The 24862-nt window shown below is 45.9% G+C and overlaps 1 protein-coding gene across 5 annotated transcripts; it reads left to right on the forward strand.

Moving 5' to 3' along the window:
• The first annotated feature begins 426 nt into the window (after window positions 1-426).
• On the forward strand, window positions 427-23521 carry ABTB1 (ankyrin repeat and BTB domain containing 1). Of its 5 annotated transcripts, XM_076073496.1 has the most exons (13): window positions 427-700; window positions 6307-6369; window positions 7464-7625; window positions 8569-8624; window positions 10419-10563; window positions 11890-12049; window positions 13157-13202; window positions 13965-14081; window positions 16069-16184; window positions 16847-16945; window positions 17701-17868; window positions 19895-20095; window positions 21392-23521. In XM_076073496.1, the coding sequence occupies exons 3-13, from the start codon at window positions 7603-7605 to the stop codon at window positions 21596-21598; spliced, it is 1338 nt and encodes a 445-aa protein (XP_075929611.1). In that variant the 5' UTR covers window positions 427-700; window positions 6307-6369; window positions 7464-7602; the 3' UTR covers window positions 21599-23521. The 5 variants fall into 5 exon arrangements, with proteins under 5 accessions (XP_075929611.1, XP_075929612.1, XP_032825601.1 ...); XM_032969709.2 differs by lacking the exon at window positions 7464-7625 and having other exon boundaries at window positions 429-700; XM_076073497.1 differs by lacking the exons at window positions 7464-7625; window positions 19895-20095.
• Window positions 23522-24862: the final 1341 nt, after the last annotated feature.

Below are 24862 nucleotides of genomic sequence, written 5' to 3' on the forward strand. Positions count from 1 at the left end.
AAAATTAAAGAAAAACAACTAAATTAAATCACGACGTTTCGGAGGCAACACAAGCTTCCGTCTTCAGGTGGAACAATCACAGCAGATATTCTTCAGAACAATCACAGCAGATATTCTTCAGAATATCAGAATATCTGCTGTGATTGTTCCACCTGAAGACGGAAGCTTGTGTTGCCTCCGAAACGTCGTGATTTAATTTAGTTGCTTTATTTTATTTTACCTACGTGACTTTACCGGAAAAACCCAAAGAGTATGAATCCTTGCAGTCACGAAAGCTTCAAATCTAGAAATATAAGCTATCATTCTAATTGTGCTGTGGGGGTAGGGGGCTAGACAGAGTGGGAGGGGTAGAGAGAGAGCGCTCTCTCGTCGCTAGATTTCCGATGACGTCCCCCCCCCACCGCCCGCCCCCTCCCGCACGCTTAAATCGGCGCATGCGCAGTAGCGCGCGGTGGGTGTTTACGTTGGGGGCCAAGGGGAACAGCTGATCGGTCGCCACTCAGAACGGCGATCACGAAATACTGTAACAACAACAACATCATCATCATCAACAACAGCAGGAGATACTAACTTCAATAATAATAATACCACTACGACTGCCGCTGCCAGGCACTGAGACGAGAGGGCAAGATACGGCAGCGGGCATGGAGATTAACGAGCTGTTCGTGAGTTGCAGGCGAGGCGACTTGTGCAGAGTCAGGTGTGTGTGTGTGCTGTGTTTGTTACGTGTTGTTGTTGTTGACGTCGTAGCGAGTGCCTTTACACATCGCAGCGGGTTATTTCGTCATGAACTATAACGTACAGTATATAAGACAGGGGTGTTTTTTTGTGGGGTGGGGTGGGGAGGGGGGTAGTCGGATCGCGTAAATATGTGTCGTTAAACCCGCCACCACCACCACCACCCGACACAGCCAAATTGGTAAAGGGTTGTGTCACGTAAACAGACACGTGCCCAATTCGTTACCGGTGAAGCACGCACCGGTTGAGTGTTGGAGAGCAAATCCAATGAAATACATTTAATTCGCGACGTTTCGGGCGCAACACCAGCGTCCTTCATCAGGTGGTACGACCACGGCAAGAAGCACATTGCTGAAGTGGATCCCTGCAGACACGAAAGCTTCAAATCTAGATCGGAATCATCGGTGTGAGTTTCCGTTACTGTGATCGATTGTGCGGCAATCGCTCCGTACGGGGCACTGTGCTCTGTTGGGAGTGCCCGCCGCATGAATGTGGAATTTCCACAACCGCATCGTGGCCACCCGCGCCCGTCTTGAGCAGGGAAAGAGACCTGTTACTTGTTTTAAATCCCTTCTCCGAGTTCAGTTTGACTGGAAGCAATCGTGGTCGGTAAAATAGGTACCGTTTTCATCTTCTTTGGTTCTTTCGGTGAAGTCACGTAGAATGAGAATAAAATAATAAAATAAGACTATAAAATTCTCACGACGTTTCGGCCACAACGCAAGCGGCCTTCATCAGGTGAAAGAGCAGAACTGTCGGGACGACATTGCTTCAGTGAGCGTTGCTGAGATTCGTAGCGTCTTTTAAGCTCGGTGAGAGGCGTGAAACGTCTTGACAAAGGAGTTTACGTATCAAAGCAAGACGTTTCACGCCTCTCACCGAGCTTAAAAGACGCTACGAATCTCAGCAACGCTCACTGAAGCACTGTCGCCCCGACAGTTCTGTTCTTTCACCTGATGAAGGCTACTTGTGTTGTGGCCGAAACGTCGTGAGAATTTCATTGTCTTATTTTATTTTATTATTTTATTCTCATTCTACGTGACTTTACCGAAAGAACCAAAGAAGATTAATCCTTGCAGGACGTTGGGCTGGAAAGGTGACGCAGCCCGTTCACGTGGCGAGCTGCAAACCTGGCCCCCAACCTCGGTTCGATGTTTTCGGCCACAACTTAATCAATACCGACGTGGTGAAGTATGGTTAAATAAACCCACCCACATCGACATTGAACCAGCGGTGGATTGGCAAGGGACATGTCGGAGAAATGAGTCGTTCTCATGAGTACCACCGCGTCTCAAATGTCAACCGCAGAAGTTAGTCCAAAATTCGAGTTGAACCACAGAACTCGGCATTAAATATCTGAGCTTTTTGCTGTCTAAATACCCACGTTGTGCCACATGCACGGTACTTTAATACTGCAGTGTCCCTATTTTGAACTGACACTTTGAGAGTGTAATTTGTAGGAGGGTACTTGAGTATTTTTATTCAGGAGGGAGAGACTGCCACAAACACATTCTAAACAGAAAAACTAAACATTCAAGTTATGCGAACGGCAGCAACAGCAGATGTCATCATCAGATACGGTAGCAATTCCAATGTGTAAGGTGCATTTCATCCGTAGATCCCAATGTGCCGTGTATAGGAAGCAGGAAACAACAGAATCGGGGCAAACGGCCAGAACTAGGGGATGAAGAGCAATTGAAAGAGTTTGAGTTTTCGAGAGATTCGAATATCTCTGGTGACTGTGATTGCCTGGCTGCCAAATGCAAAGCATCGTCCCATAGTCTGGGAGCTTCTCTGGCGAAAGCGCGATCACCCCCGGAGTCCTTAGAAGAAGGCGATCCGAGTATCTCGGGAACCTCGTTGGAGACTATACCATTGGAACCAGTCCCTGCTGGGTATTGTGGGACTAACCCATTTAAGAAGAGCATCTTAGGTCAGCAGCAGAATCTTACAGTGAACTCGAGAACTTGACTGGTAGCCAGTGCAAAGACAACGGGTGCGATGTGCTCGCCGGAACGGTGCGTGCGCGTCAATTACTCCTCGCAGCTGCATCCAGAGCAAGCTGGAGTTGGGAATTCCCAGGACCTCAAACTCAACTTGGATAAGTTGTCCAAATGGATATTCATCGAGAGCACGGAACTTTTGTTTTTCAGCCCATTTTCTTTGCACCACGTGCCGGTGAAGTTTAAATATCGCTTCAACGTGTTGGCAACTGGACGGTAGAGTGAGTGGCTGACAAAAGGAAGGTTGTATGGTCAAATACTGATTCGGGTGGGTGGGGGGGGGTTGACCCATCCCATCATCTCTCAGCTGTCAATATGTCGCACCCCTTCGTGATGGAAGTCAACAGTGGTCGTCCTATGGATACACTCGCCCCCATCCATAGGAATGTGGAATTTACACAAACTAAACTTTTACTTTACCAGGTAATGGCCCACTGAACCACAAATGACAGCTCAACAAAGCGGCTTATCATCACGTGGACATTGACAGCAGCAGCCAAATACTCCAAATGCCTGGTGATGTTGATTCTAAATGTGGAGGGGAAAAACCGGAGGACCCGGAGGAAAAACCACACGACCACGGAGAGAGAGACACGCAAACTCCAAATATACAGGCGCCAGGGTTGGGATCGAACCCACGACCTTCTGCATACCAGGCGAGGTAGTTAACATCTCGCTACCGCAGCGCCCATTGACTCAGGCCTGTAAACAGGTGACGAGCACAGCTTGAATGCTTATCTGAGCAGGAAATCCCTTTGACTTGTGTTTGATAGCATCTTGAACCAAAGAATTCCCCACTGAGCCTTATAACTCATTTTCAGTAGTGTTTTTCTTGGTTTTATTGGCCGGTTTCCTTATATTTGAGATTTTGTTTTCGTTCGGGAGGAAACAGGAGTTCCAGTAAATAATCAAACGAGGAAAACCCTAAACATTCTATACTTGCTCCATTGCTGCTTCAACTACTCTGGAGGTGCCTTCCGCACCTACGATTAGCACGGTTGGCTACGTACGGTGCGAAAGAAGTTCAACATACGTACATCAACAATGTAAGCACTCAGTTTTCATAATCTGTCGTTTGCCCCCCTTATTGAACCCTAGCCTAATGAGATGAATGTCTCGCGAAGATACTACACTCTATCCAACATTGACGTGATAGAACGTAAAGAACGAGCAGGCCTCTTGGTCAATTTAATTAAACATCCCCCCCCCAACACGGCATGTTGGACCTCGGTGCTTTTAACACCGATATCATGTTACTAGACTTTTGCCCGTCCAAGGACGGGTGTATTGCGGTAAATCTGAAACTTGCATTCGAAATGCAGACCCCGATGTGATATTAATTGCATCCATTCATGTACAATTTTTAAGGCCGCGGTAACACAGACTTATTTCATTTAAAGGTTATAATCCCTTGTTCATCATGACGTCCTTTTTACTTTGATGTCTCAACAGCGTCACGGAGATCACGTGACGAGAGGGTTCTGCCTTTGTAGTGAGGGTTGTAAGTTGACGCCGAGGAGGGGGGAGGAGGCGCCTCGCCCCCCCCATGTGGAGTGACGTCACCTGCTAATTATGATTAACGGAGGGGGGGTGTCAGTTTGGAGGACGTCACCTGTTCATTATTATTAATGAGGGGGGCTGTTTGATGTGGAGTGACGTCACCTGCTTATGATTATGAATGAGGGGGGGGTCCATGTGGAGGACGTAACCTGTTCATGATTATTAATGAGGGGGGCTGGTCGGCGTGGAGTAATGTCACGCGCGGGACAGACTGACATTCTTGGCTCATTATAGCAGTAAATGTGATGTGTTGTCGTGTATGTTGTTGCTGTGCTTAATAGGTGCTCGCTAACAGTCTGTTAAGGCTATACGGGGTGGGATCTTTGTCTTTTGGGGCTGTGCTTGTTAATCCATCCGAGTTAAATATCTACATAAAGTAGCGTTGACAAATAACAGCAAAGCTGTGTCTGCACTTGTTAGCCTAAGCATTGTGGTATTTGAGGACTCGTTTGGTTACATAACAAACATTTACTTTGTACTTCCACGTGTTATTGGCTCTAGTAACTTGAAAATAAAGAGAGAGAGAGAGAACTGTTACACGCTTTAGGAAAGAGATTTCGCTAAACAAAAGCATATTCGTCGGGGTTTGAGGCCAAACCAGCGCTTAATATTATTAGAGATTCCCGGTTGTATTGAGTTTGTTGGGGTGGCTCCTAGGTTGGGCGTGCTGAGCTCGCATCACAGGTAATGGGGTTCGAATACAGGCCTGTGATTAAATCAACTTCTCAAGTGTAGCGAGTTGATAGTCTCAGGTCTGTCAGTAATGACTGCACGCAAATGACCATCACTTTAAATTCCAACTTTGAGAGAGTCCAATATATCGATTTGACTATTGTGACATACAGTACATTACTTGCAGTGGTTGGGACAGTTGGGAAAGTGTTACCCAATACTCTGTTGACCAGAGATCAATTGAAGGGATCTCAGAAGTAGCTCTCTGGTGTCCGCTTCTGTGGGCTGTTCTCTAACAAGAAGGGTCACACCGGTGTGCGAGAGATACGACTTGGATTTGTCTTATGCTATGACACGGATAGCTCAGTGTAAACAAAATTATAAAAGACCAAAAGATCCCAGTTTTATCAAAGCCTCACAGTGCCACCGTCGGTCTCTCTGCCTTCGCTCTGCTCCAAAGTAAAATGCGTCTGCCGAAAACTTCAGCCAGCTTCCTATCCTAAAGCAGTGTCAACTGAATGAGTTGTGCCTCCATACCACTCATAATTGCTGTTGTTACTCGACTCATTCTCTTCACGGACTGGAAATGTGGCTTTTAAATATACGTGAATTCATTGATTTTGCGTGTCTCGATAAAATACGTGGCTCTATGAATTTGACCCGCGTAATGAATGAAGGAACACCTTCTCAACCCAGGATAATAAATAGTTCAATCCAGTCCCTAGAGTTTCCGCACGTATGCAATATATGGACTATAATCACTATGCAAAGCGCAGAATACAATTTGTTTCCAGAGCTTACGTTAATGGAGACGTAAAAGTGGTCCCACGGGGAGGGAGTGGTGATGCAGCGGGTCCTTGTACCCTGCTGTGAATGTATGGCCTCAGTTCTGGTTATGGCTATCGTAAGTGGCCATTGATACCTGAACTGGTTCTCCTAACCCACCCCCCCCCACCCCACAATCCCACTCATCAATCCGCACTGACCAGCTTCATGAAGTGTGGCTAAACAACCCCCGTGACTTACACATATGCATGCATGTATGTTGAACTTTTTTGCGCACCGTCTGTAGCCCCACCGTGCTAATTGAAGGTACGGAGGCGCCCATGTCCGCCGGTGGATTCACAGAGGCCTGCAAATGATTCTGAGTACGGCATTATAAGACTGGTCCCACTCTTTAAGTGAACCTCCCAGGTCACGAGAGTGCCACTCCACCCAGACTCAACTGACCATCCGTCCCCTTTGTGAATGTGTGATCTCGTTTAACGTCTCGCGCTAACGCTGTGTACAATAGTACAACTCTGCCATGATTTCCACCACTGCTTCCTTCCAGGGACATTGTGGAAGAGAGGGACTTGGAACTGAATGTGAGAGATAAATGGGACAGTACTCCATTGTACGTAAACCACACGCGCGCGCGCGCACAAACACAGCGATGCACGCAGACATATACAAAACAAGACAAATGCCCCGTTTAATACTATTAGTCTGTTGGGACAGCTGCTGTTAGCGAGCGCCTATTATGGTCGGCGGCGTGTGAAGGGGGGCAGCATGGTCAGCACCGTGCCTGTTTTCCATTATTATCCCAGTGTTGATATTTACACACCTCACCTGGTACTCGTAGAAGGTTAAGTGTGGACCTCAAGGGGGCCCATGACAAATTATGTGACCACTCTTCGTTATTATTAGCCGTGGCTGGGAATCGAACTCAAGTTACCTGGTTCACAGTGTAATATACCACTCGCCATGCAGACACAGATACACGTGCAGATACAAACATCCCTCTGTAGCATCGATCATAGCTGTAAACTGCTCTCTGGTGGGTGGTGTGGCCAGCACCATGCCTGGACACCTTTTGGCTCCCCTCAGTGCTGTTTACAAACCGCAGCAGGTACTCATTCGAAGCGGATTTTACCGAGGCAAGCCTAGAACTGATTACTTATCTTCTTTGGTTCTTTCGGTAAAGTCACGTAGAATGAGAATAAAATAATAAATTGATAAAATAAAATAACACAATAATATTCTCACGACGTTTCGGCCACAACACAAGCGGCCTTCATCAGGTGAAGGGACGAGACTGTCTGGTAGGACAGCGCTGGAGTGAAAAAAGCCACGTTCAGATCACGACCTTTAAGCTGTGTCAGAAGAAACAAAGCGCCTTTACAAAGGATCTGAACGTGGCTTTTTTCACTCCATCGCTGTCCTACCAGACAGTCTCGTCCCTTCACCTGATGAAGGCCGCTTGTGTTGTGGCCGAAACGTCGTGAGAATATTATTGTGTTATTTTATTTTATCAATTTATTATTTTATTCTCATTCTACGTGACTTTACCGAAAGAACCAAAGAAGATGAATCCTTGCAGTCACGAAAGCTTTAAATCGAACTGATTACTTATCGCTCGCCACTGATATTAGCGATGGCCAGGAGTTGGTCAGGTTTCCGGGTCCATAATGCAGTGTGTTAACTACTGCGCCATGGCTCCCCACACAGATACGCGAAGGTCCCCTGTATAGCCTACATATGCTGAGGATGAGGCAAGTGCTGTTGGCGAGCGCCTATTAAGCCCAGGACAGCGTACAACGGTGTGCTGTGACCAGCACCATGCCCGGCCACCTTTGTCTCCACAGTGATGGTGTTTACACACTGCACCAGGTACTCACTTAAGGCCGAGTCAACTTAGACGTGGCCCAAAACCGTTTCAGATAATTGTCACTCGTGTTGGTTGTGAGCAGGAGTCAAACCGAGTTCGTGCACAGGCACATGCACACACACAACACAAAATATTTTGGCGATGTTTCTTACGGTATTGGCACATGGTGACTTGTTTTTACAGTGCATATTTTTTGTCTTTGGTATGGACAGACACTCAGAATGAGATTTTAAACAGCTAAACATATATATTTTTTTATAAAAGGTAAAAGTGCAGCCCTGTTATCACTTGCTTATGCCACTGCTTGATGAAGGGTCTCCTCTGGGGGAAGCTCAAGAGCCCCTCTGTATTGCATTTTGGCCTACTCTTCCACACTGGCTATATGGCACAGAAGAGATGGAAGTGCCCCACACTTTACCCCAGCACATGCGACCTACCGATTGCCTTAACTGTTGTGCACCCATTCGTACTGATTGGTGGAGGAAAACTTGAGATAAAAACAAGGGGTGAGGAAAACGTCCCCATTGGCTCAACTGCTCTGTCGAGAGATTGGGCTGGCAGTAATATTTTGGTTGCAAGTTGCAGCTTGCTAACCATTGCATATTTTTCGTGAATAAGAGGAGATGAGTGGCATTTACTGCCAATTATCTGCATTTTTTTCCTGTGGATAAGCGGTGTAAATTCGTGGCCAGCACCACGATTAATGGCACAGCCGATATTAGTCCTCCATACTGTCGCAAAGAAGAGGATTTTTGTTAATTGATGTTGCTAGAGCTATACCATTCCATTATCAGTTTGTGCTGAGGTCATCTTCATGGTACATTACAAGAGCGTTAATCGAGTTATTTAGTTCGAGCCAAAAAGGAAAGTTTGTCGAATGTGTATAATACACAGGAAAACGAAAGTGTGTAATAATATGTTAATGAGCATGCTGTGTATTCTCAGGTATTACGCTTGCTTATGCGGCCATGAGGAGCTCGTGGAATACCTTTTGGAAAATGGTAAGAAGCTTACAAAAGTTTAATAACGTCAACGGTAGGGGAAGGGGAAAGGAACATAGGGTGACTTATGCACAGCTGATAGGGCAGCAATTTTTTATTAATTAATTATGGCTCCAGAATTAATTTGTTGGAGGTTGCACTCAAACGTTACCGTTATGTGCACAGCCTGTGCGGCCTTGCAATAAAGGCGTCGGAACCGAATAAAAAATGCTCATTAAATCTATTTGCCATTTCTGCAATGGTTGAGATTGTTAATAATTCACACAAGCCGTGTTATGGTGTTTTAATATTTAGAAATGTGTTATAGCTTTTGATTTTAGTTCTAATCTTTATGTGGCATTGATGTATTTGTCTTGTGTTTTAATTAGACTTTTCTAACTTTTTATACAGAGATGTAAACAGAAAAAACAAGGCTGTGGGATGCCTCGCGTGATTTTGAAGCTTCATTTATTAGGAACGGGACAGTTTAAAGTTGCGGTCAACATTCCTGTCAACCCATACGGTTTACCCGTATTCTTTAAAAAAAATGTGTCTTTGTTTGTGGTTCTCCCTTGTGATGGGACTTTGTCGGATGACCTTTGAGATTTATAAGGGCACGGGGTGACCAATAAGGTCTGAATTGGACTGTAATAAGGTAGGCAATGATAAGGGGTTGACAGGTATGACTCAAATATGCCATTATGACACTCATGACATCATTAGTGTCATAATATGCTGTAACATGTCAGTGCTGTGACATCTCTGCAGCACTGACACAGATCCTGACTTGTGATTTTAATGTGTTTTTTTCCTCTTTGTAATGCTTAAAACTCCAGATGAACACCTCACGGAACACACAGCCTCATGGACTTACCTGTAAGATAAAAGCTCTTGGGGTGGCCATGTAGCTCAGCCGGCAATGCCGAGTGCCTGGGTTCAAATCCAGGCAGCTGCCGTTGATTCTAACAGGTTTTTCAAGTACAGTGACTTAATGGTTTCAGCCCAGTCACCAATAGCTAAAACTACAGCCAGGCGGCGTTGACATTCCTAGCACTGTGGAGGTGTTGGTGGGTGGATCCGCACAATGTTGCAAAACTTCCCATGGACGTTGAGGTGCCTCCTTGCCATGGCTTTCTATGAGAACACGGTACAGCAGATTGCAGATTTAAATCATGTGCTCCCTTCTGTTTGGGATAGAGTGTTCCTCTCAACGCGTGGCTTTCCTCCACGTGCTTCGGCTTCTTCCCACATGCCTAAACACTCATCCCTTGGCCGAACTCGTCTTCATCTGTGGTCATCCAGAACAGACCGTACAGCGCATTACGACGCAATTCCTGATCCACAAATACGAAGGAGACATCGCAGCGATGCATTCCGCTGCCGCTGGCCAGACCACCTTGAATGTGAATTTTTAGTTGCTCTGCATCTACGTGAGCAATACAAAAGAAGAAGATCTTAAGCTTGGGCAATTGTCAGTCCATATTTATTTATTATTTATTTTATTTAACCAGACAAGGCCCACTGAGCTATGTAGTTCTTTGTTCAGAAGCGACCTGGCCACAAATGATAGCCCAACGAAGTGGCTTTCAACGTGTAAATGTATAACAGCCAAATACTCAAAACGCATCTTTCTAAAATGTGGTGGGGGGGGGGGAAAACCAGGAGGACCCGGAGAAAAATCCACGCCACGACGGGAGGAGAGGCACGCCGACTCCCAATACGCAGGCGTCGGGGTCGGGTTTGGAACCCACGACGGATCTAGCCCACGATCTCCCGCGTACCTGACGAGGTAGTTGACATCTCGCCACCTTGCAGGTGCCAAGTGTGAAGCAAACACTTTTGACGGCGAGCGCTGCCTGTACGGCGCTCTCAGCGACCGCATCCGGCGCCTGCTGCGCGACTACAAGCAGATCACGTCCCGGCGGATGGTGCGCGAGTTCTACGATGATTTCCTGGAGAGGTGAGCACCAGATGAAATTTGCTCGGGCGTGCGTGTGTGTGTGTGTACGTATGCTTAATCTTGTTTCGTACGGTACGTACTAATCGGAGGTGCGGGGGCGTGGCGGGGGCGGGCGGGGGCGGGGGGGAAGGACGACAAACAAAAAAACACAAAAGCAGTTCGGAAGAAATTAGTTTTCAATCTAGATTTAAAAGTGCATAGCTCAGAGGAGGCTTCCTAATATCGGAAGGAAGAGCATTCCAAACGGCCACAGAAGTGCATCTGAAAGTGCACGATGCGGCGGTCGTCTTTGTTGAAAGGTTAGCCTAAAGCCCGCTGCGAGAATAACCAGAGTTTGCGCGATGATGGTTTTATGCTCCTTGACGAGGTTTGCAACGTATAGTATGGTTCGTTTGTGGCAAGCACTTTGTATGTAATGAGTGCGACCTCATGACGTATTCATTTGGCAACCGGACACCAATGGAGGTCACTGAGCACCAGACGGACTTGGTCTGATTTTGTTATCAGAAGTACTCGATGATTAGGCTGGCTTTTTACACAGTGAGTTGATGGTCACAGCCTCCTCTCTCCAATTACTTCATGGGAAAAACCAACCCTGTTATATTAATGTTGAGTTTTACTTAATTCATTTCTTACCAGCTCTTGTTATTAAAACAATGTGTTTGACGTGCAATACTATTTGTACCCGCAATACTCTTTCTACATGCAATATTCTGTGCAATGTATGTAAAGGGAATGCCCCTAATGTGGACAAAGATTCTTATTGAAGTAATGTGAAAAATAGTTCATCATTCTCTAACGTAGGATGTTGCCGTGCTAGCTGTGAGAGTTAAAAATTCGAATGTCTTCATCTAATGACTGCCAATAACACATTTAAACATCGGGCGATCAGCCTCTTCCAACATTGTTTATCTCATACAATTAAAACCATTATATAAAATTGTCAGTGCAAGTCATATGTAACCAGGCTGAGATGATGAACTCGCTACAGTTGAATATTTAGTTGAATCACGGGTGCCAGCCAAGTGCTCTAACATGATGTTGTATGTTTGTATATTTAACTTTTTTTTGCAACCTACATAGCCATTGGCCTCTTGAGCCACCTGGCCACCTCCTGCAGTTGTGTGTGTGTGTGCTTGCAATTATTAATGGGAAAACAAGCGTTGATAAAAAATCCACTTGTATACAACACTTGTATTTATTTTACCGACCAAACTCTTTCAAGGGCTTCTATTTGCGCTGCAAAAAAATTCCTCCCGCCCGTGTTTTTTTTTTTGGCGGCGGCGTTCAGTTTGCGTTGACACGTGCCGCTGTGGTCGCGTGCAGGCTGCTAGAGCAGGGCTTCTACAGCGACGTGTGCTTCATTGTGCACGGGCAGTCATTCCGCACGCATCGCTGCGTCCTCTGCGCCCGCTCGCCCTACTTTGCTGAGAAGTTCCAGTCAAAGTGGAAGGGCAAGACCATCATTTCTCTGATGCACCCCCTGGTAGGTGAACGGCATGACTTTCATCGCCACCATTGCCATCGGCCATGATCAATACACCACTCAATTAAGACCTCCCCAAGTCTTCGCTGCCTCTCACGAATCCATGATCTATGGGACCCTTTTTATTGGCGTCAAGATCATGACAAAGGAATAGCCCTTTAACCTTTCTGGCAATAATACAGGAGGTGGTAAGATGTTCAAACACTAAAGAGACACCTGTTGCAAGACATCAGGTCTGCATTAACCCCACCTGCTATCTAATAATTAAACCTAGTACCTGCACGCCAGCTGATCTCATCGCTCCATGTCCTGGGTGGACATCCTCTCAGACACGTTCCACTTCGTTATTATCCTTGACCATCGCCCATCATTCCTTGCAGCAATTTATCTTTACCAAGCCGAACTGCCATCTCCTGGCCACCTCGCAGCACAAGCCTGTAACACCTGGCATTCGAAGACAGTCTCCCATCCAAGCATTAACTAGGCTGAAACACTCCTTAGCTTCTGAGATGTGACGACATTAGGCACATTCAGGGTGATTAGGTTATATGCATATTTGTACATGTGTAGTGACATACTAGATGTCACTAGAGGGCAGCCACAGTACCAAGTGACGAAGGAAACTGCAGGGGCATAGCCCTGGCAACGGTGAGAGAGAGGGCACGTGAGGACATGGCCTGTGGGTGAACCCGGGAGGACACGTGACCAGACGATGTGGAAGGGGCTACCCCCCCAAAGGGGGTGAGAGGGACACGTGATGGGGAACCAGAACCCTCGAGAAGAATCTGGAATGGGGCGTGGCCCGGCCACGCCGGGGTGGATAAAAGCCGGTGCGGAGAAGCAGGCAGGGTCGTCGTTGTTGCTGTCCCAGGGAATGGAATCCGCCAGCCAGGTCTTAGTCGGCCGACTAATATAGAGTTCCCGTGTGGTTATGTAGTTATCTGTGGTGGTCACCACCCTTAGTCGTTATCCCGTTGAGTGTAGACTTTCCTGCTGTGTTAGTAAATAAAACGTGTTGCCTCCATACTCGAGAGTGCGTCTCAATAGAACCCACTACACGTGTCTCACTTCAAAAAAATGACTGATTCAACAACTTGTTCTTTCCAGGTCAATCCTGCTGCCTTTGGCTCAATTTTGCAGTATCTTTATACAGGTGAGTGTTATCATACGTAAAATAATGAATTTCCTTACAAGGTGAATTTGTAGTGTTAAAGAGATTATTCTAAAATAAATCGTGCGGTGGATAAACGAATGTCACTTAACCTTCGCACCTTTACGACAGTATTTCATGTGTGCAGATATAGAAACAATATATTCCGGTTTTCCTGGCCTTGTGCGGTAGATGCGTTCCCAAAAAATGAATCGCGCACAAAGCATAATCGTGAAAGCATAGACCCGACTGTACAGTCACCCGAGCCACAATGCACCGCACGAGACAGCAGCCTGCCGAGCAGCACACACAGTACAGGCAAGCAACGTTGCCCCGTGTCCGACCGCATAGCTGCGTATGAGTGAATTCAAACCGCATGCGGCGAATTTTTGGATTAGCTGTTTATATGAGAAATCGCACAAACCGAACCCGCGTGAAGCGAGGGGAAACCTGGATACGTAATGCCTTCAAACTCCAGGCTATGTGAAACAAGTATTGCTTTGTGGGGGAAGTCAACAGTGGTTGTGCTGCAGAAAGACTGTTCCCTACCATGGGAATGTGGAATTACCATCACTGTTTGCGGGGCTGTAAACGGGAAATTGGCACCGCAGAAAATTCTCAAAAGAGCGGAAAGCCACTTTTGTTTCTTTATCCGTTTGCACGCACGGAGAGTCTTGACTTTGAAAAAGAGACGTTAGTCTCCATGGCATCATCTCTTTCGTCACAAAGCCCACCTCACATTGACGGCGCGTGTCTGTGCGTAAGGTCGTATGGACACGGACGTGGAGAACATCGAAGACTGCCGACGCCTTGCCAAGCAGTGCCAGCTGCTGGAGTTGATTGAGGAGCTCGACTCCAAGTGCAAGCAGGTGTACGAGTTTGGTGAGTGGCGACGTTGCTGGCGCAGGGTTTGTGCATTTACCCCGTTGACCCACGGCGTCGAAATTGAACCGACGATCATGCCGATTCGATGTACTCGTGTCTGACGTGGCTGTTGTTTACAGTTGCACCCAATAAATAAATTAAGCATTCAACTGACGCTGTACAGAGTTTAGTTTTAAGTTTAATATTTACCTGTTGCCAGCTTCCCAGCTATCTTACAAGGGAGGCCCGTGGTGCATGAGTACGGCAGCAACAAAACAAGAGCATCAATATTGCAGAGAACGAGTACAGCGAAACCCTTAATTTTCGCGGGCTTTATGATCGCCCTTTTTACGTATTCGCGACAAATTTAGTGTTGTGCTATTTGGAATTCGCGGGGTTGTGTTTTAAATATTTGTAGCCAAGGCACGCAACTACCCAACAAGAAGTACGTTACGTACTCAAACCTCCGATTAGCGCGGTTGGCTACGTACGGTGTGGAAGAAGTTCAACATACACGCATACCGTAGTGAGGCGTGGGAGCGGCGTGGATCGTGCGAGAGTCGGCCACGTGACTCGTTTCTCCCTCCCAGTCTGCCTCTGTCGCACTGTTTGCACGCGAGTAATTTACTTTAGAATTTGTTTGGAATTACTTACCGTGCATCCTCTAACCATGGCACTTAAGCGAAAAGAAAGTGACGTTGTTAAAGTGTAAATAATACCGTACACTTAATTGAAATTTGCACTTTTTAAATGTTTACGTTCATCGTTATTAAAGGTAAGTTAACACAATAATACTACATGATACATGTATTCATTAATATATACATACAATGTATATGTTTAAACATCATGTATGTTTTTGCCCCCTAACCATAAGTATTAACATGCACGGATTTAATATTCGCGACATTCTTGAGGAACGTATCCGCAAATTTTGACGGTTTACAAAATGTAGATAGTTAAGTACAGGCTCGAAATTAATACAACTAAAAATAGTAATATGTGCAGAAGGTGACTTCTAGACAGAAAATTGCGTGATTGTGGCCATTAGTCAAATTCAAGACCATCATGCCTTGCAATTCACATGGCATCAGAAGGTGTCCTTCATGGATTTGTACAGTTGACCCCCTCAACATGATTGTAATTGGTTTAATACATTGTATTTGAAGATTGTTATTGGCTCAATACTTAATACTGCCATACACAACGCACTCCTTTCAGGCCGAGTTGGCACCATGGCATTTCAGAGACCATTTCCCACAATGCACCACGCCGCACCGTTTTTGTGTTTGTCAATAATCAGGTTCGTTCAATGTGTAATGGCTTAATTTGTATATTGGTATTCTGCTTGTTTACTCATGGAAAGCCTCACCGAGTCTCATGACCCTTTTTCAGGAGGTTCCTGCCAAGTTTTTGTCGTAGGGGGCGATGATGATGATGCTGCTGTGTGTGTGTGTGTAATCCCAATTGAGTAATTTTGCAGATAAATGTTGAGCGTTGGGATGTTTTGGCCAATACCAGTTGCATTGTATGTTCTATTAGCTATGGGAGGGCATCGGAGAACTCACTCGGAGGAACAGAACAGGGGGAGACAATTACAAACTCCACACAGAAAAGGTGCCCGAGTCAGGAATTGAACCCAGGCCATTCTTGCTGTGAGGCACAAATGTTACCACTGCGCCACCCTGCTGATTTATAAACTAGTAAAGCCCCATGCCGTTATAGGTAACGAGGACTACTTTACACAAACCAGCTTGTGCGAGGACATTTTCAAGTTTGGAATATGTATACCTCCTGTAATGAATGAAGCCGTATTAGCAGATGTGGAATGCGTTAGTATATACACACACACACACACGTCGTTAGATACGACCATGCGTATTGCTTGCTAACAATGGTAAGTATGGACAAAGGTCCAGGTTTTAATAATAAAGACTGTGATATTAACATGTGTGGGCTAGTCAAACATTCATTTAGCTGTGTTGCGTGATGACTATTTTTTCAGTGTCGACAAAACCTGGCACCTGCGTCAAGGTGATCACAGTGGAGGCTATCGATGCCTGTCGACTACGAGAGGACATGGAATTGCTGGCTGATTGTGCCTTCCCACCGGAGTTGAGGGTGAGGTGATCTTGCAGCGCATTGCACTACGAGAGGCAATGTATCGGACGCATCAAAATCTAACACGATGGAATGTAACTTATGTATATTGAACTTCTTTCGCACCGTACGTAGCCAACCGTGCTGATCGGAGGTAATGAGGCATGCCTGCAGTGTACTCCGGATGGGGTTTCTTAAGTGTAAAAGTCACTATCGCCCCGTCTTGCATAATAAGAAACCTCGTTTGTCCGCGTGTGCGTCACTGTGTCAGTCACAGGGCGTAATTGAGTGATGTCGGTTAAGTAAGGGTTTAAAAATGACTGAGAAGGAATCGGGCTTTTATTGTAATGATGGTGAGCAATGTAACACCCTGTGATTTTTTTGTTTATAACAAAGTTAAATGTAAATAAACACGAAATGTTTTACCGTGAAATAATTATAGGGCTTCCGAAATAATTAATCTTTTCTCATTTCTCACATTTTTTTCCTCGAGTTCATATTTGTGAATAGGGATGTTAAATTTAGAAAAACATGGACAACTTCGGGCAAAAATGGAACCTTTAGAGGGATTTAAGCTAACATTTGATGAGTGTTTTATAACAATGACGTTTCAGTAGTCCATGACTTAATATACTTTATCATGACCACGATGTGAAAGTGCTGTTTTTAATGTTATCCTCAAGGTTGGCTTTGGAGAGCTGCCCTTCGACTGTGCAGATACCTTTCCATCCTACCCTGATGTCTGCTTTGAAGTGGGTGGCAACCGGTTTCTATGTCACAAGGTGAGATCCTGCTGTCCCGACACCTGTTCTCAAATCCGTACGTTCCCCGGTCTGTCTCTCTGAAGTGTGCACGTCTCCACGCTCCTTTGTGCATTTTCAGATTATGTTTTATACTTTTCATAAATGAATATGCATGTTAACTATATGTATTTTTATATGCGTATTCTTGGTTCTTTCGGTAAAGTCACATTAGAAGGGAAACAATCAAATAATAAAAATATAAAACAGTAAATATATGTTTTTTATTTTGATGCTTGTTTACCCAGGAAAGCCACAATGAGTCTCATGACTTTTGCAGGAGGGTCCTGGAAAGTTTTCACAGTAGTTCGTGATGAATGCTATGTATAATCGAATGGCGTAAGTGGCAGATTGTTTTTTTTGGCAAATTCGGACCATGACACCGACGCACAATGGCCTACCTTTGCGAATGATGTTACTTGATCTTTGATGTCCGCTCTGAAGTGTATAGCGTGTAGGGCTTTTTTTGGGTTTATACGCGGTAATATTAATCGGAGTGGCCGCTAGAATCAAACCGTGATCCTCTGGAACAGGCAGCATTGTGCACTCCCACCAGGTCATGTCACCACCCTGTGTCACAGAAGGTAGTACGTTATATCCTGTAGGCAAGAGATTGCTGACAATCAAACCTTAACTCTCAGGGTCTCGGACAAAATCGTGAATGACGATGGTGAACATTGAATGCACATGAATGATTACAGAATTCCCCCCCCTTTACACGATTATTCGACCACTAGTTGTTCTTCTGTGGCCGGAGCGACTACTTCAAGGCGCTGCTGGAAGACCACTTCAGTGAGGCGAGCGAGCTGCAGACAGAGCCGAGCGTGTGCGTGGTGAAGCTGCACAACATCTCCCTTGAAATGTTCAGCACCATCCTCTACTATATCTACAGTGACATGGCCGAGGTGACCTCCGTGATCTTGTTCCCTCCTCTCCTGCCCCCTCCCCCCCCCAATGATCCAGTACGGTACGATGCGATTTAAACCGCTAGAGCATCTTAAGGGACGCTAGCGTAGTGCATCGGATGAGCACCCTGGACTTGCAATACGGGTTCAGTTGTCTCCTGGTGTGGCAGTAGTCAGGCCTCCGTGCAGATGAGAGAAGTGCTCTGGAAAAGCGTGGATAATTAATCGTATTAACCAAGCCTTTGCAGTGATAGGATTCACTCGCCAGATCCAGCGGTGTAAACGGTCAGCACACTGAACTGGAAATCCAGAGGTTCGATTCCATCTCTCGACACAGAAGTTGAAACCATGCTGAAAGTTATTAAATTCTCCCCCACACCTTTGTCCACCCAACGGGTACATCACAGTCGCAAGACGTCTGGCCAGTGTGGAGGAATAATGAATAAGCCAATTGTTTTATAGAGAGGTCCTTTTTGAGGAATCAAAGAACAGTGCGATATGCCTTTTCCTAGAAGTGAAGCTTAACGGCTGAAAACGACAACAGAGCCTGAACTCTAAATAGCCAATGTCCAATAATACTGTTGAGGATCTCTTCCACCAGATGTCGCCAAACGCATTGGTTTACTTTGGTGTTGTATGATGCAGGCAGGTGGCTTTTCAGTAATGATTGCACCGAAACTGGACGCGTTTTATTTTTACAGACACATACTTTTGCGTATTTGCTACCCACAATACTCCACTGCAGCACAAAATGATTGTTGAGTCTTTTTTGTGTTGTTGAACGGTCCCACAAAGTTTCCATAAAGTGCCCTTGCCTGTAATATCTGCCAACCCAGCGGTGTTTGACAGGCCAGACTGTCGATGAGACTCTGAAAGTCAAACTGGTCCAGAGTTTGCCTACTTCAACGAGTAGCTGGTCCAGAGGGCCCATAGGCAGATGGGCTTGTTGTTTTATTAGTATGTGGAGAGACAGACTTTTGCATCTTTATTAGTTATGTGTTCATAGCTAATAAGTGTAATAATGGGGTTCGTGATGTTACTATTATTACTAATAATACTTACACACTCTTTAGTGTCCATGAGCGTGCTCTGGTAAATTGTTTCAAGGGGATCTGGGCCATAAACAACATTCAGGGCTAAGTCGGCTCTTCTGCTGAAGTAGTTGTCTTTCGCGACCAATATTCATAATCAAGGATTTTTTGGGTTAGATCGCGTAAATATATCAATGTGTCGTTAAACCCGCCACCACCCGACACAGCCAATTAGTAAGGTTTATCACGTAAACAGAACATGCAAATTGGTTTCTAGTACAGCACACCGGTTGTGTGTTGTAGAGCAAATCCACAACATTTACAATCTACAGAGGAAAACGACAGCAATAGCAGATGAGCCAAGTGCGGTTCCCAGCATGGGCTTCGTTGTTGAGCATTTCTGCTCTCAAGTTTTATTTTGGCCAGATAAAACACCATGCCAGATAATAGCAATGATCTGTTATTTTATCAAACTAAACTATTCTTATTTTACCAGGTAAGGCCCACTGAGCTATATAGCTTTTTCAGAAGCGACCTAGGCATAAATAATAGCTCAACGAAGTGGCTTCTGTGTAAATTTACAGCAGCCAAACACTCTAAACGCATGTTTCTAAATGTGGAGGGAAAAACCGGAGGACCCGGAGAAAAATCCACACGACCACGGGGAGAGACATGCATACTCCAAATATAGAGGCGTCAGGGTCGGGATTGAACCCACGACCTCCAGTATACCAGGCGAGGTAGTGAACATCTCACCACCATGGCACTGTACGTAAAAATAAAAACTACACTCGCAAGTATCGATACTCTTTCTGACCTGAGTCCACCGAGAGGAAACCCAGAACAGATTTTGATACCGCGTGGCATTGTTTATGCTGTGCATGACGAGCAATCAAACCCAGACATTGTCTGTGCACTAACCACTGCGCCACTGTTCCCCGTACCCATGCAACCACACGCACACGCACGTTTGCAATCGCACACACGCACTGCAGCTGTCGAGCGAGGAGGCATGCGAGATGCTGCCCGTGGCCGACATGTACCTGCTGCCGGGTCTCAAGCGGCTGTGTGGCAAGGTGCTTGCTCACAGTCTGGGAGAGGACAATGTCCTGGTCATGTGGAGGATGGCAAAGCTGTTCTCATTACCACGCCTCGAGGACCAGTGCACAAAGTTCATGGCCAGGATCCTGGACAAGGCAAGCTGCCATTTGCCACTGTGGGCTGTGTGTGTGTGGTTGTCAGTGCGGGGAGTGGTAGTGTAGCGGTTAGCGCACTGCACTGCAAACCCGGCGACCCGGGTTCGTTTCCTGCTCACGGCCAACACCAGTGACGATTATTGGAACCGGTTTTGGGCCTCCCCTAGGTCGACTCGGCCTCAAATGAGTACCTAGTGCAGTGTGTAAACACCGCCACTAGGGGGTGGGTGGGCGTATTGCTGGCCACCCACCCCCTCGTGTGCCATGACGACCTTCAAAGGTGCTCGCTAACAGCACTTGCCCCAACAGTCTCTTAAGGCTATACAGGAGACCTTTGTATTTTTTGTTGTTGTAAATGTGAGCAGAGCACCATGAGGCTAAAGGTGGCACGTTGACAGAGGTGGTGTCTCTGCCAGCCGCCGTAGTGAACCCATTTCTCCTGGGTCTGTTCCATGACCTGCCTGCGAGCCTTTGGCATTTTCCATGGCCTATGAGTGCACCTCGCTTGGCAGCTGTGATTGTTGGTAGATTGTGGCACTGGTTATCTTTGTATGTGATTGTATGAGTGACTGTACTTTGTGTGTGTCTTTGTGGAGTTGACTGTAGCCTGCCTATGTGTGCCTAATGTGTGTTTTTGACTGCGTGTTACTGTGTGACTGATTTCTTACTGTGTGACCGATTTCTTGATTTTTAACTGCGGGTGATTACCACCGCCATTTGATGCCGGGTACAGCGTTGTAACGTTGACTCGCTGCCATTCACCTTTTGGCATTCATGGAGCAGTGGATAGATCATGGCTGCCCCTGATAATGGATGTCAGGTTCAGTGTTGGCACATTGGCTATTAATGCTGTTTGGCCGCACGCTCTGACATTCATATAGCAGTGGATGGATCATGGTTGCTGTTGATGATGTAGATGCCACAGTGGCGAGATGTTAATTCCCTCACCTGGTATGCAGGAACTCGTGGGTTCGATCGCGACCGGCGCCTGCTGTATATTTGGAATTTGCATGTTCTCCCTTTGGTCGTTTGGATTTTTCTCTGGGTGCTCCAATTTTTCCCCTCCACATTGAGAAATACGCCTCCTAGAGTATTTGGTTGCTATAAATTTCCACGTGATAAGCCACCAAGTTGAGCGATCATTTGTGGCCAGGTCGCTTCTGGAAAAAAATGGCTATACAGCTCGTTGGGCCTTACCTGGCAAAATAAAAAAAAAAGTTTAGTTGATGACGTTGATGATGATATGCCAAGTGAGGTCTTAGCGCGTTGTCTACGAACCCACCCATTCCCCTGCAGCTCGTGGAGTCGGAGGAGTTTGCCGAGACGGTGAAGGTGGACGCCGAGGCGGTGGAGGAGCGGCAGGAGACGGACTCGATCCCCCTGGTGGACGACATCCGCTTCCACGTGACGTCCAGCGTGCAGACCTTCAGCGCCATGGAGGAGGCCAACCAGAAGCTGGCGGCGCTCGACGCGCTACTCGCACGGCTCGGCATCGAGTGCTAAGACGCCCCCCACTCGCCGAGATGTCAAGGAGGGAGGATGAGGAGGACGAGAAGGAGGAAGGGGCCCCACCTCGTGTCGGCAAAGGTTAAAGGCTGAACGGATGACGCTCGGCTCTTGTGCAGAGCAGAAACTGGCCTCCTGCTAAAGCTAAAGGGCCGCAACTTTCCTGCATGTAACTTATTTTTGTCGCGCCTCTTCATGGTTGCGTAGCATGCCGTGTCGAGTGCCCCACCGCACCCTAATCATCGCTTGTTGTTGGAAATGCAGGAGCGTGTGACCGAGAGGCATTGCGGTCGATCGCAGGTCCGTGTCTTTACATCGGTGATACGGTAGAGGCTAGCAAGGCGACGGGCACAACTCCCCTTGCCCAACACTCTTGCCTGGATTTCCCTGCCTAAGGAGTTCACTCGAGCTGGGCAGGAATCGAGGCAAGGAAATGTCTGCTGGAACCTATCGATGCCTGTATTTTCCAGATTGTAAAACACACCTTTTCCCTCTGTTAAAGCAAACGTGGGTGTGCATCCTTTGAGAACATCTTATAACCTGAGATTAGTGGTTTGTTAACAAAAAGTTATCTTGGTGAAATAAGTATAGGCAAAAGATTATGTTTAATATAATCAAGTTGAGGGTGTGGATCACCTTCCTGAAAACAGATTAATCAAGTGTTCTTTATTAGACATCTCCATGCCTTCACGCTGAAAACGAAATCCCTAAGTTCACGTGTCTTCATATTGCTTTAGTTACCCATGTGATCTCATTCAAGTGCAGTTGAACACACATTTAACGACTAAACAAAATTTTGCATACAGGCACTCTTGCCAATAATATCTGGTCATTCAGTTGCATCTGTTTAAAGTGCCTGACTGTGCGGATGAAACCCTGAAGGTCATAACCAGCCCGGAGTTATCTTGCTTAAACAAATGCTTCTGGAAAATATTCGTCTGGAAAGCCAATCGGCCAATGGATTAAATATATGCAGGCTGCTTCAAAAAAATGTTAACACTTCCGAAAATTTTCAACATTACCACTAGAAATGTGCCTCCAGGCTCTGGAGACCAACTGGAGAAGATTCGAGGCATTGTGTTGGCAATGTTGGCGAACAAGTGTAGACTTTGACTTTCTGAAGCTATTAACATACATTCGTTATCGTATTACAGTGTATTATTCCTTTTTCATTTAAAAACGATAGTCCCATATAAGTTTTAACTTTTTTTTTAAGCGCCCTGTATTTAGATTCATGTGGACACACAACGGGAGTTTTGCTTATAAATGCTTATAAACATATTAACTAAACTTTTTTGGAGTGCAAAGTGGCGACTTGTATTTTCCCAGTATTAAGCGGAGACGATGCAGAACCAACATTGTTGCGAGTGACATCATTACAGAAAAGTTGCACCATTTGCCCTGCAGCTTTAGGGCACCGTCACCTTGCCGTTTGCATGCGCTTCACGTGTTCCCCCCGCACAGCTTATCATAACGGCACACGCGGTACCTCACGTCGTTTGAATGCGTAGGGCAGCCGTCGGGCAGGACACGTCAGATACATGAGACCCGAGCCCTTTATCCGCCGGTAAATTTTCAGGACCGTACAGGTGTAGGTGACGACGCGTCTAAATACTTCCGTAGACGTCTGCCGTGTTGTTGTGTCACCTTGTGATCGTGCGGAGGACGATGCGTCTGTAGGCAGGATCCTGTTACCTGTTAACCAGGCCACCTGCTTCAACCTCACGTTTTCTCTGTCACTGTTCATTTTGAATCGCTATTCAATTCACCTGACGGCTCACGGTCCCGTCCTTTACGTAATGCCGATTTTGAATTGCTCGTCCATAGGCCGAAAAAAAAAATCGCATACCACCCGAGGTGGAAAAATATTATTGGTATCAGTTTCTTTACATGGCCAATAAAAATGAATTCTATTTGTGACCTGCTGATGGGCAAAGGGTGTCGCCTAGTGTATTTTTATTGACCAAAAAAAACATTTAATTGGTACAGGCAAAATGTGCAGGTGAGAGCGACCAATATCTGTCTGGTCGACAGCCCAGGCATTGTGCAAGCATCAACCAAAAACGCTGCCCGTGAACTTAACACTCCCACGGGGAAAAATGCTCAGAAGATGAGCGGAGATGGCTCTACGCCATTGCAGTAACTCTCAAACTCTGGACGAAAGGTGCAGCCTCGGCTTTAACGGCTCATTGCCGCTGCATTGAAAGCAGCTCGTGTTCATGGGGCCTGGGCATTCTAATGGGTTTTTAGTGCTTGGTGTTGTCCCGATTGTGGTTTTCGATTGCAGTCGGCCCGGCTTTGTTCGTGTGATGGGCACGGGCGTCCCTCACTTCATTGGCACCGAATTCCAACTGTATTGTATGGAGCAGCTTAATTTCATGTATTATTATAACGGCCCTCTGAGTGCTGGGTGCTGTCCCACGCCACTGCCGTTATAGCGTCGATCTGAATATTTTTCATGAAATGAAAAACAGAGCAAAAAACCGGCGTTTCAATTTATATTTAAGAAGGTATCATTTGAAAGCCTGTGCATGTCGTTCGGTATAAACTGCCATGGATTGAGTATATTGGGCATTTGAATGTACCGAAGTCATCTGGTTATCTCGATAGTTTTCTTTTGTATGTCTGTCTTGAGACGGGCCAGATGGACTTCAAGAGGCGAGCACTTTTATATATGGATATTTGATGAATGGATTCCTACTTATTTATAAGAGGTGCCATTTTCAGTGGATTGTGGTGTATTTTAGATGCAGTTTGCTATTGCAATGCAGTTGTATAAAGTGCATACCTTTGTCAGAAAAATCTACCTGGAGAAAAACTATCTACAGAATAACAGCAATGGTAACCCATTGTGAAATGTCAGTTAAAAGCTGTAATACTTAAATACATGGCAAGAATTCTTGTACTTAAATATAATTTGCATGCCATATGAATGTATTATCATTTCCAGATGTTGCCCTTCAATGAAATAGTGGTGCCGATATGTTTCACATGTTCAAATCAGTAAGGGCAGTTGACATGCTACACATACTACACCGTAGCATTCACATACCATTTCAGTTGTGTGGCTTTTTGTGAACACGACTTTCGAAGGGGTTGGTTTGCAAGCATATTTTATTTCCTTAACAAATTGGAACCCCTTTTAAAGCATTGGAGGGGAAGCCCAGCACAATGAAATCTTCCTTCCAATTTGTACATTTCTAAGTGAATGTATTATGTATACATCATATACGGTCAAGTTAATACAGTACTAATATTCCA

This window comes from Petromyzon marinus, chromosome 42 (assembly GCF_048934315.1).
Source record: "Petromyzon marinus isolate PM22_M1 ecotype Great Lakes invasive population chromosome 42, UKy_Petmar_22M1.pri1.0, whole genome shotgun sequence".
NCBI lineage: Eukaryota > Metazoa > Chordata > Hyperoartia > Petromyzontiformes > Petromyzontidae > Petromyzon > Petromyzon marinus.

What these genes read in the sequence shown, in the direction of transcription:
- ABTB1 (XM_032969709.2), top strand. Translation starts at nt 645, where the DNA reads ATGGAGATTAACGAGCTGTTCGTGAGTTGCAGGCGAGGCGACTTGTGC. An exon ending in CAAGCAGGTGTACGAGTTTG is followed by an intron (nt 14,082 to 16,068) that starts GTGAGTGGCGAC and finishes CTATTTTTTCAG; the next exon opens with TGTCGACAAAACCTGGCACC. An exon ending in ACCGGTTTCTATGTCACAAG is followed by an intron (nt 16,946 to 17,700) that starts GTGAGATCCTGC and finishes TTCGACCACTAG; the next exon opens with TTGTTCTTCTGTGGCCGGAG.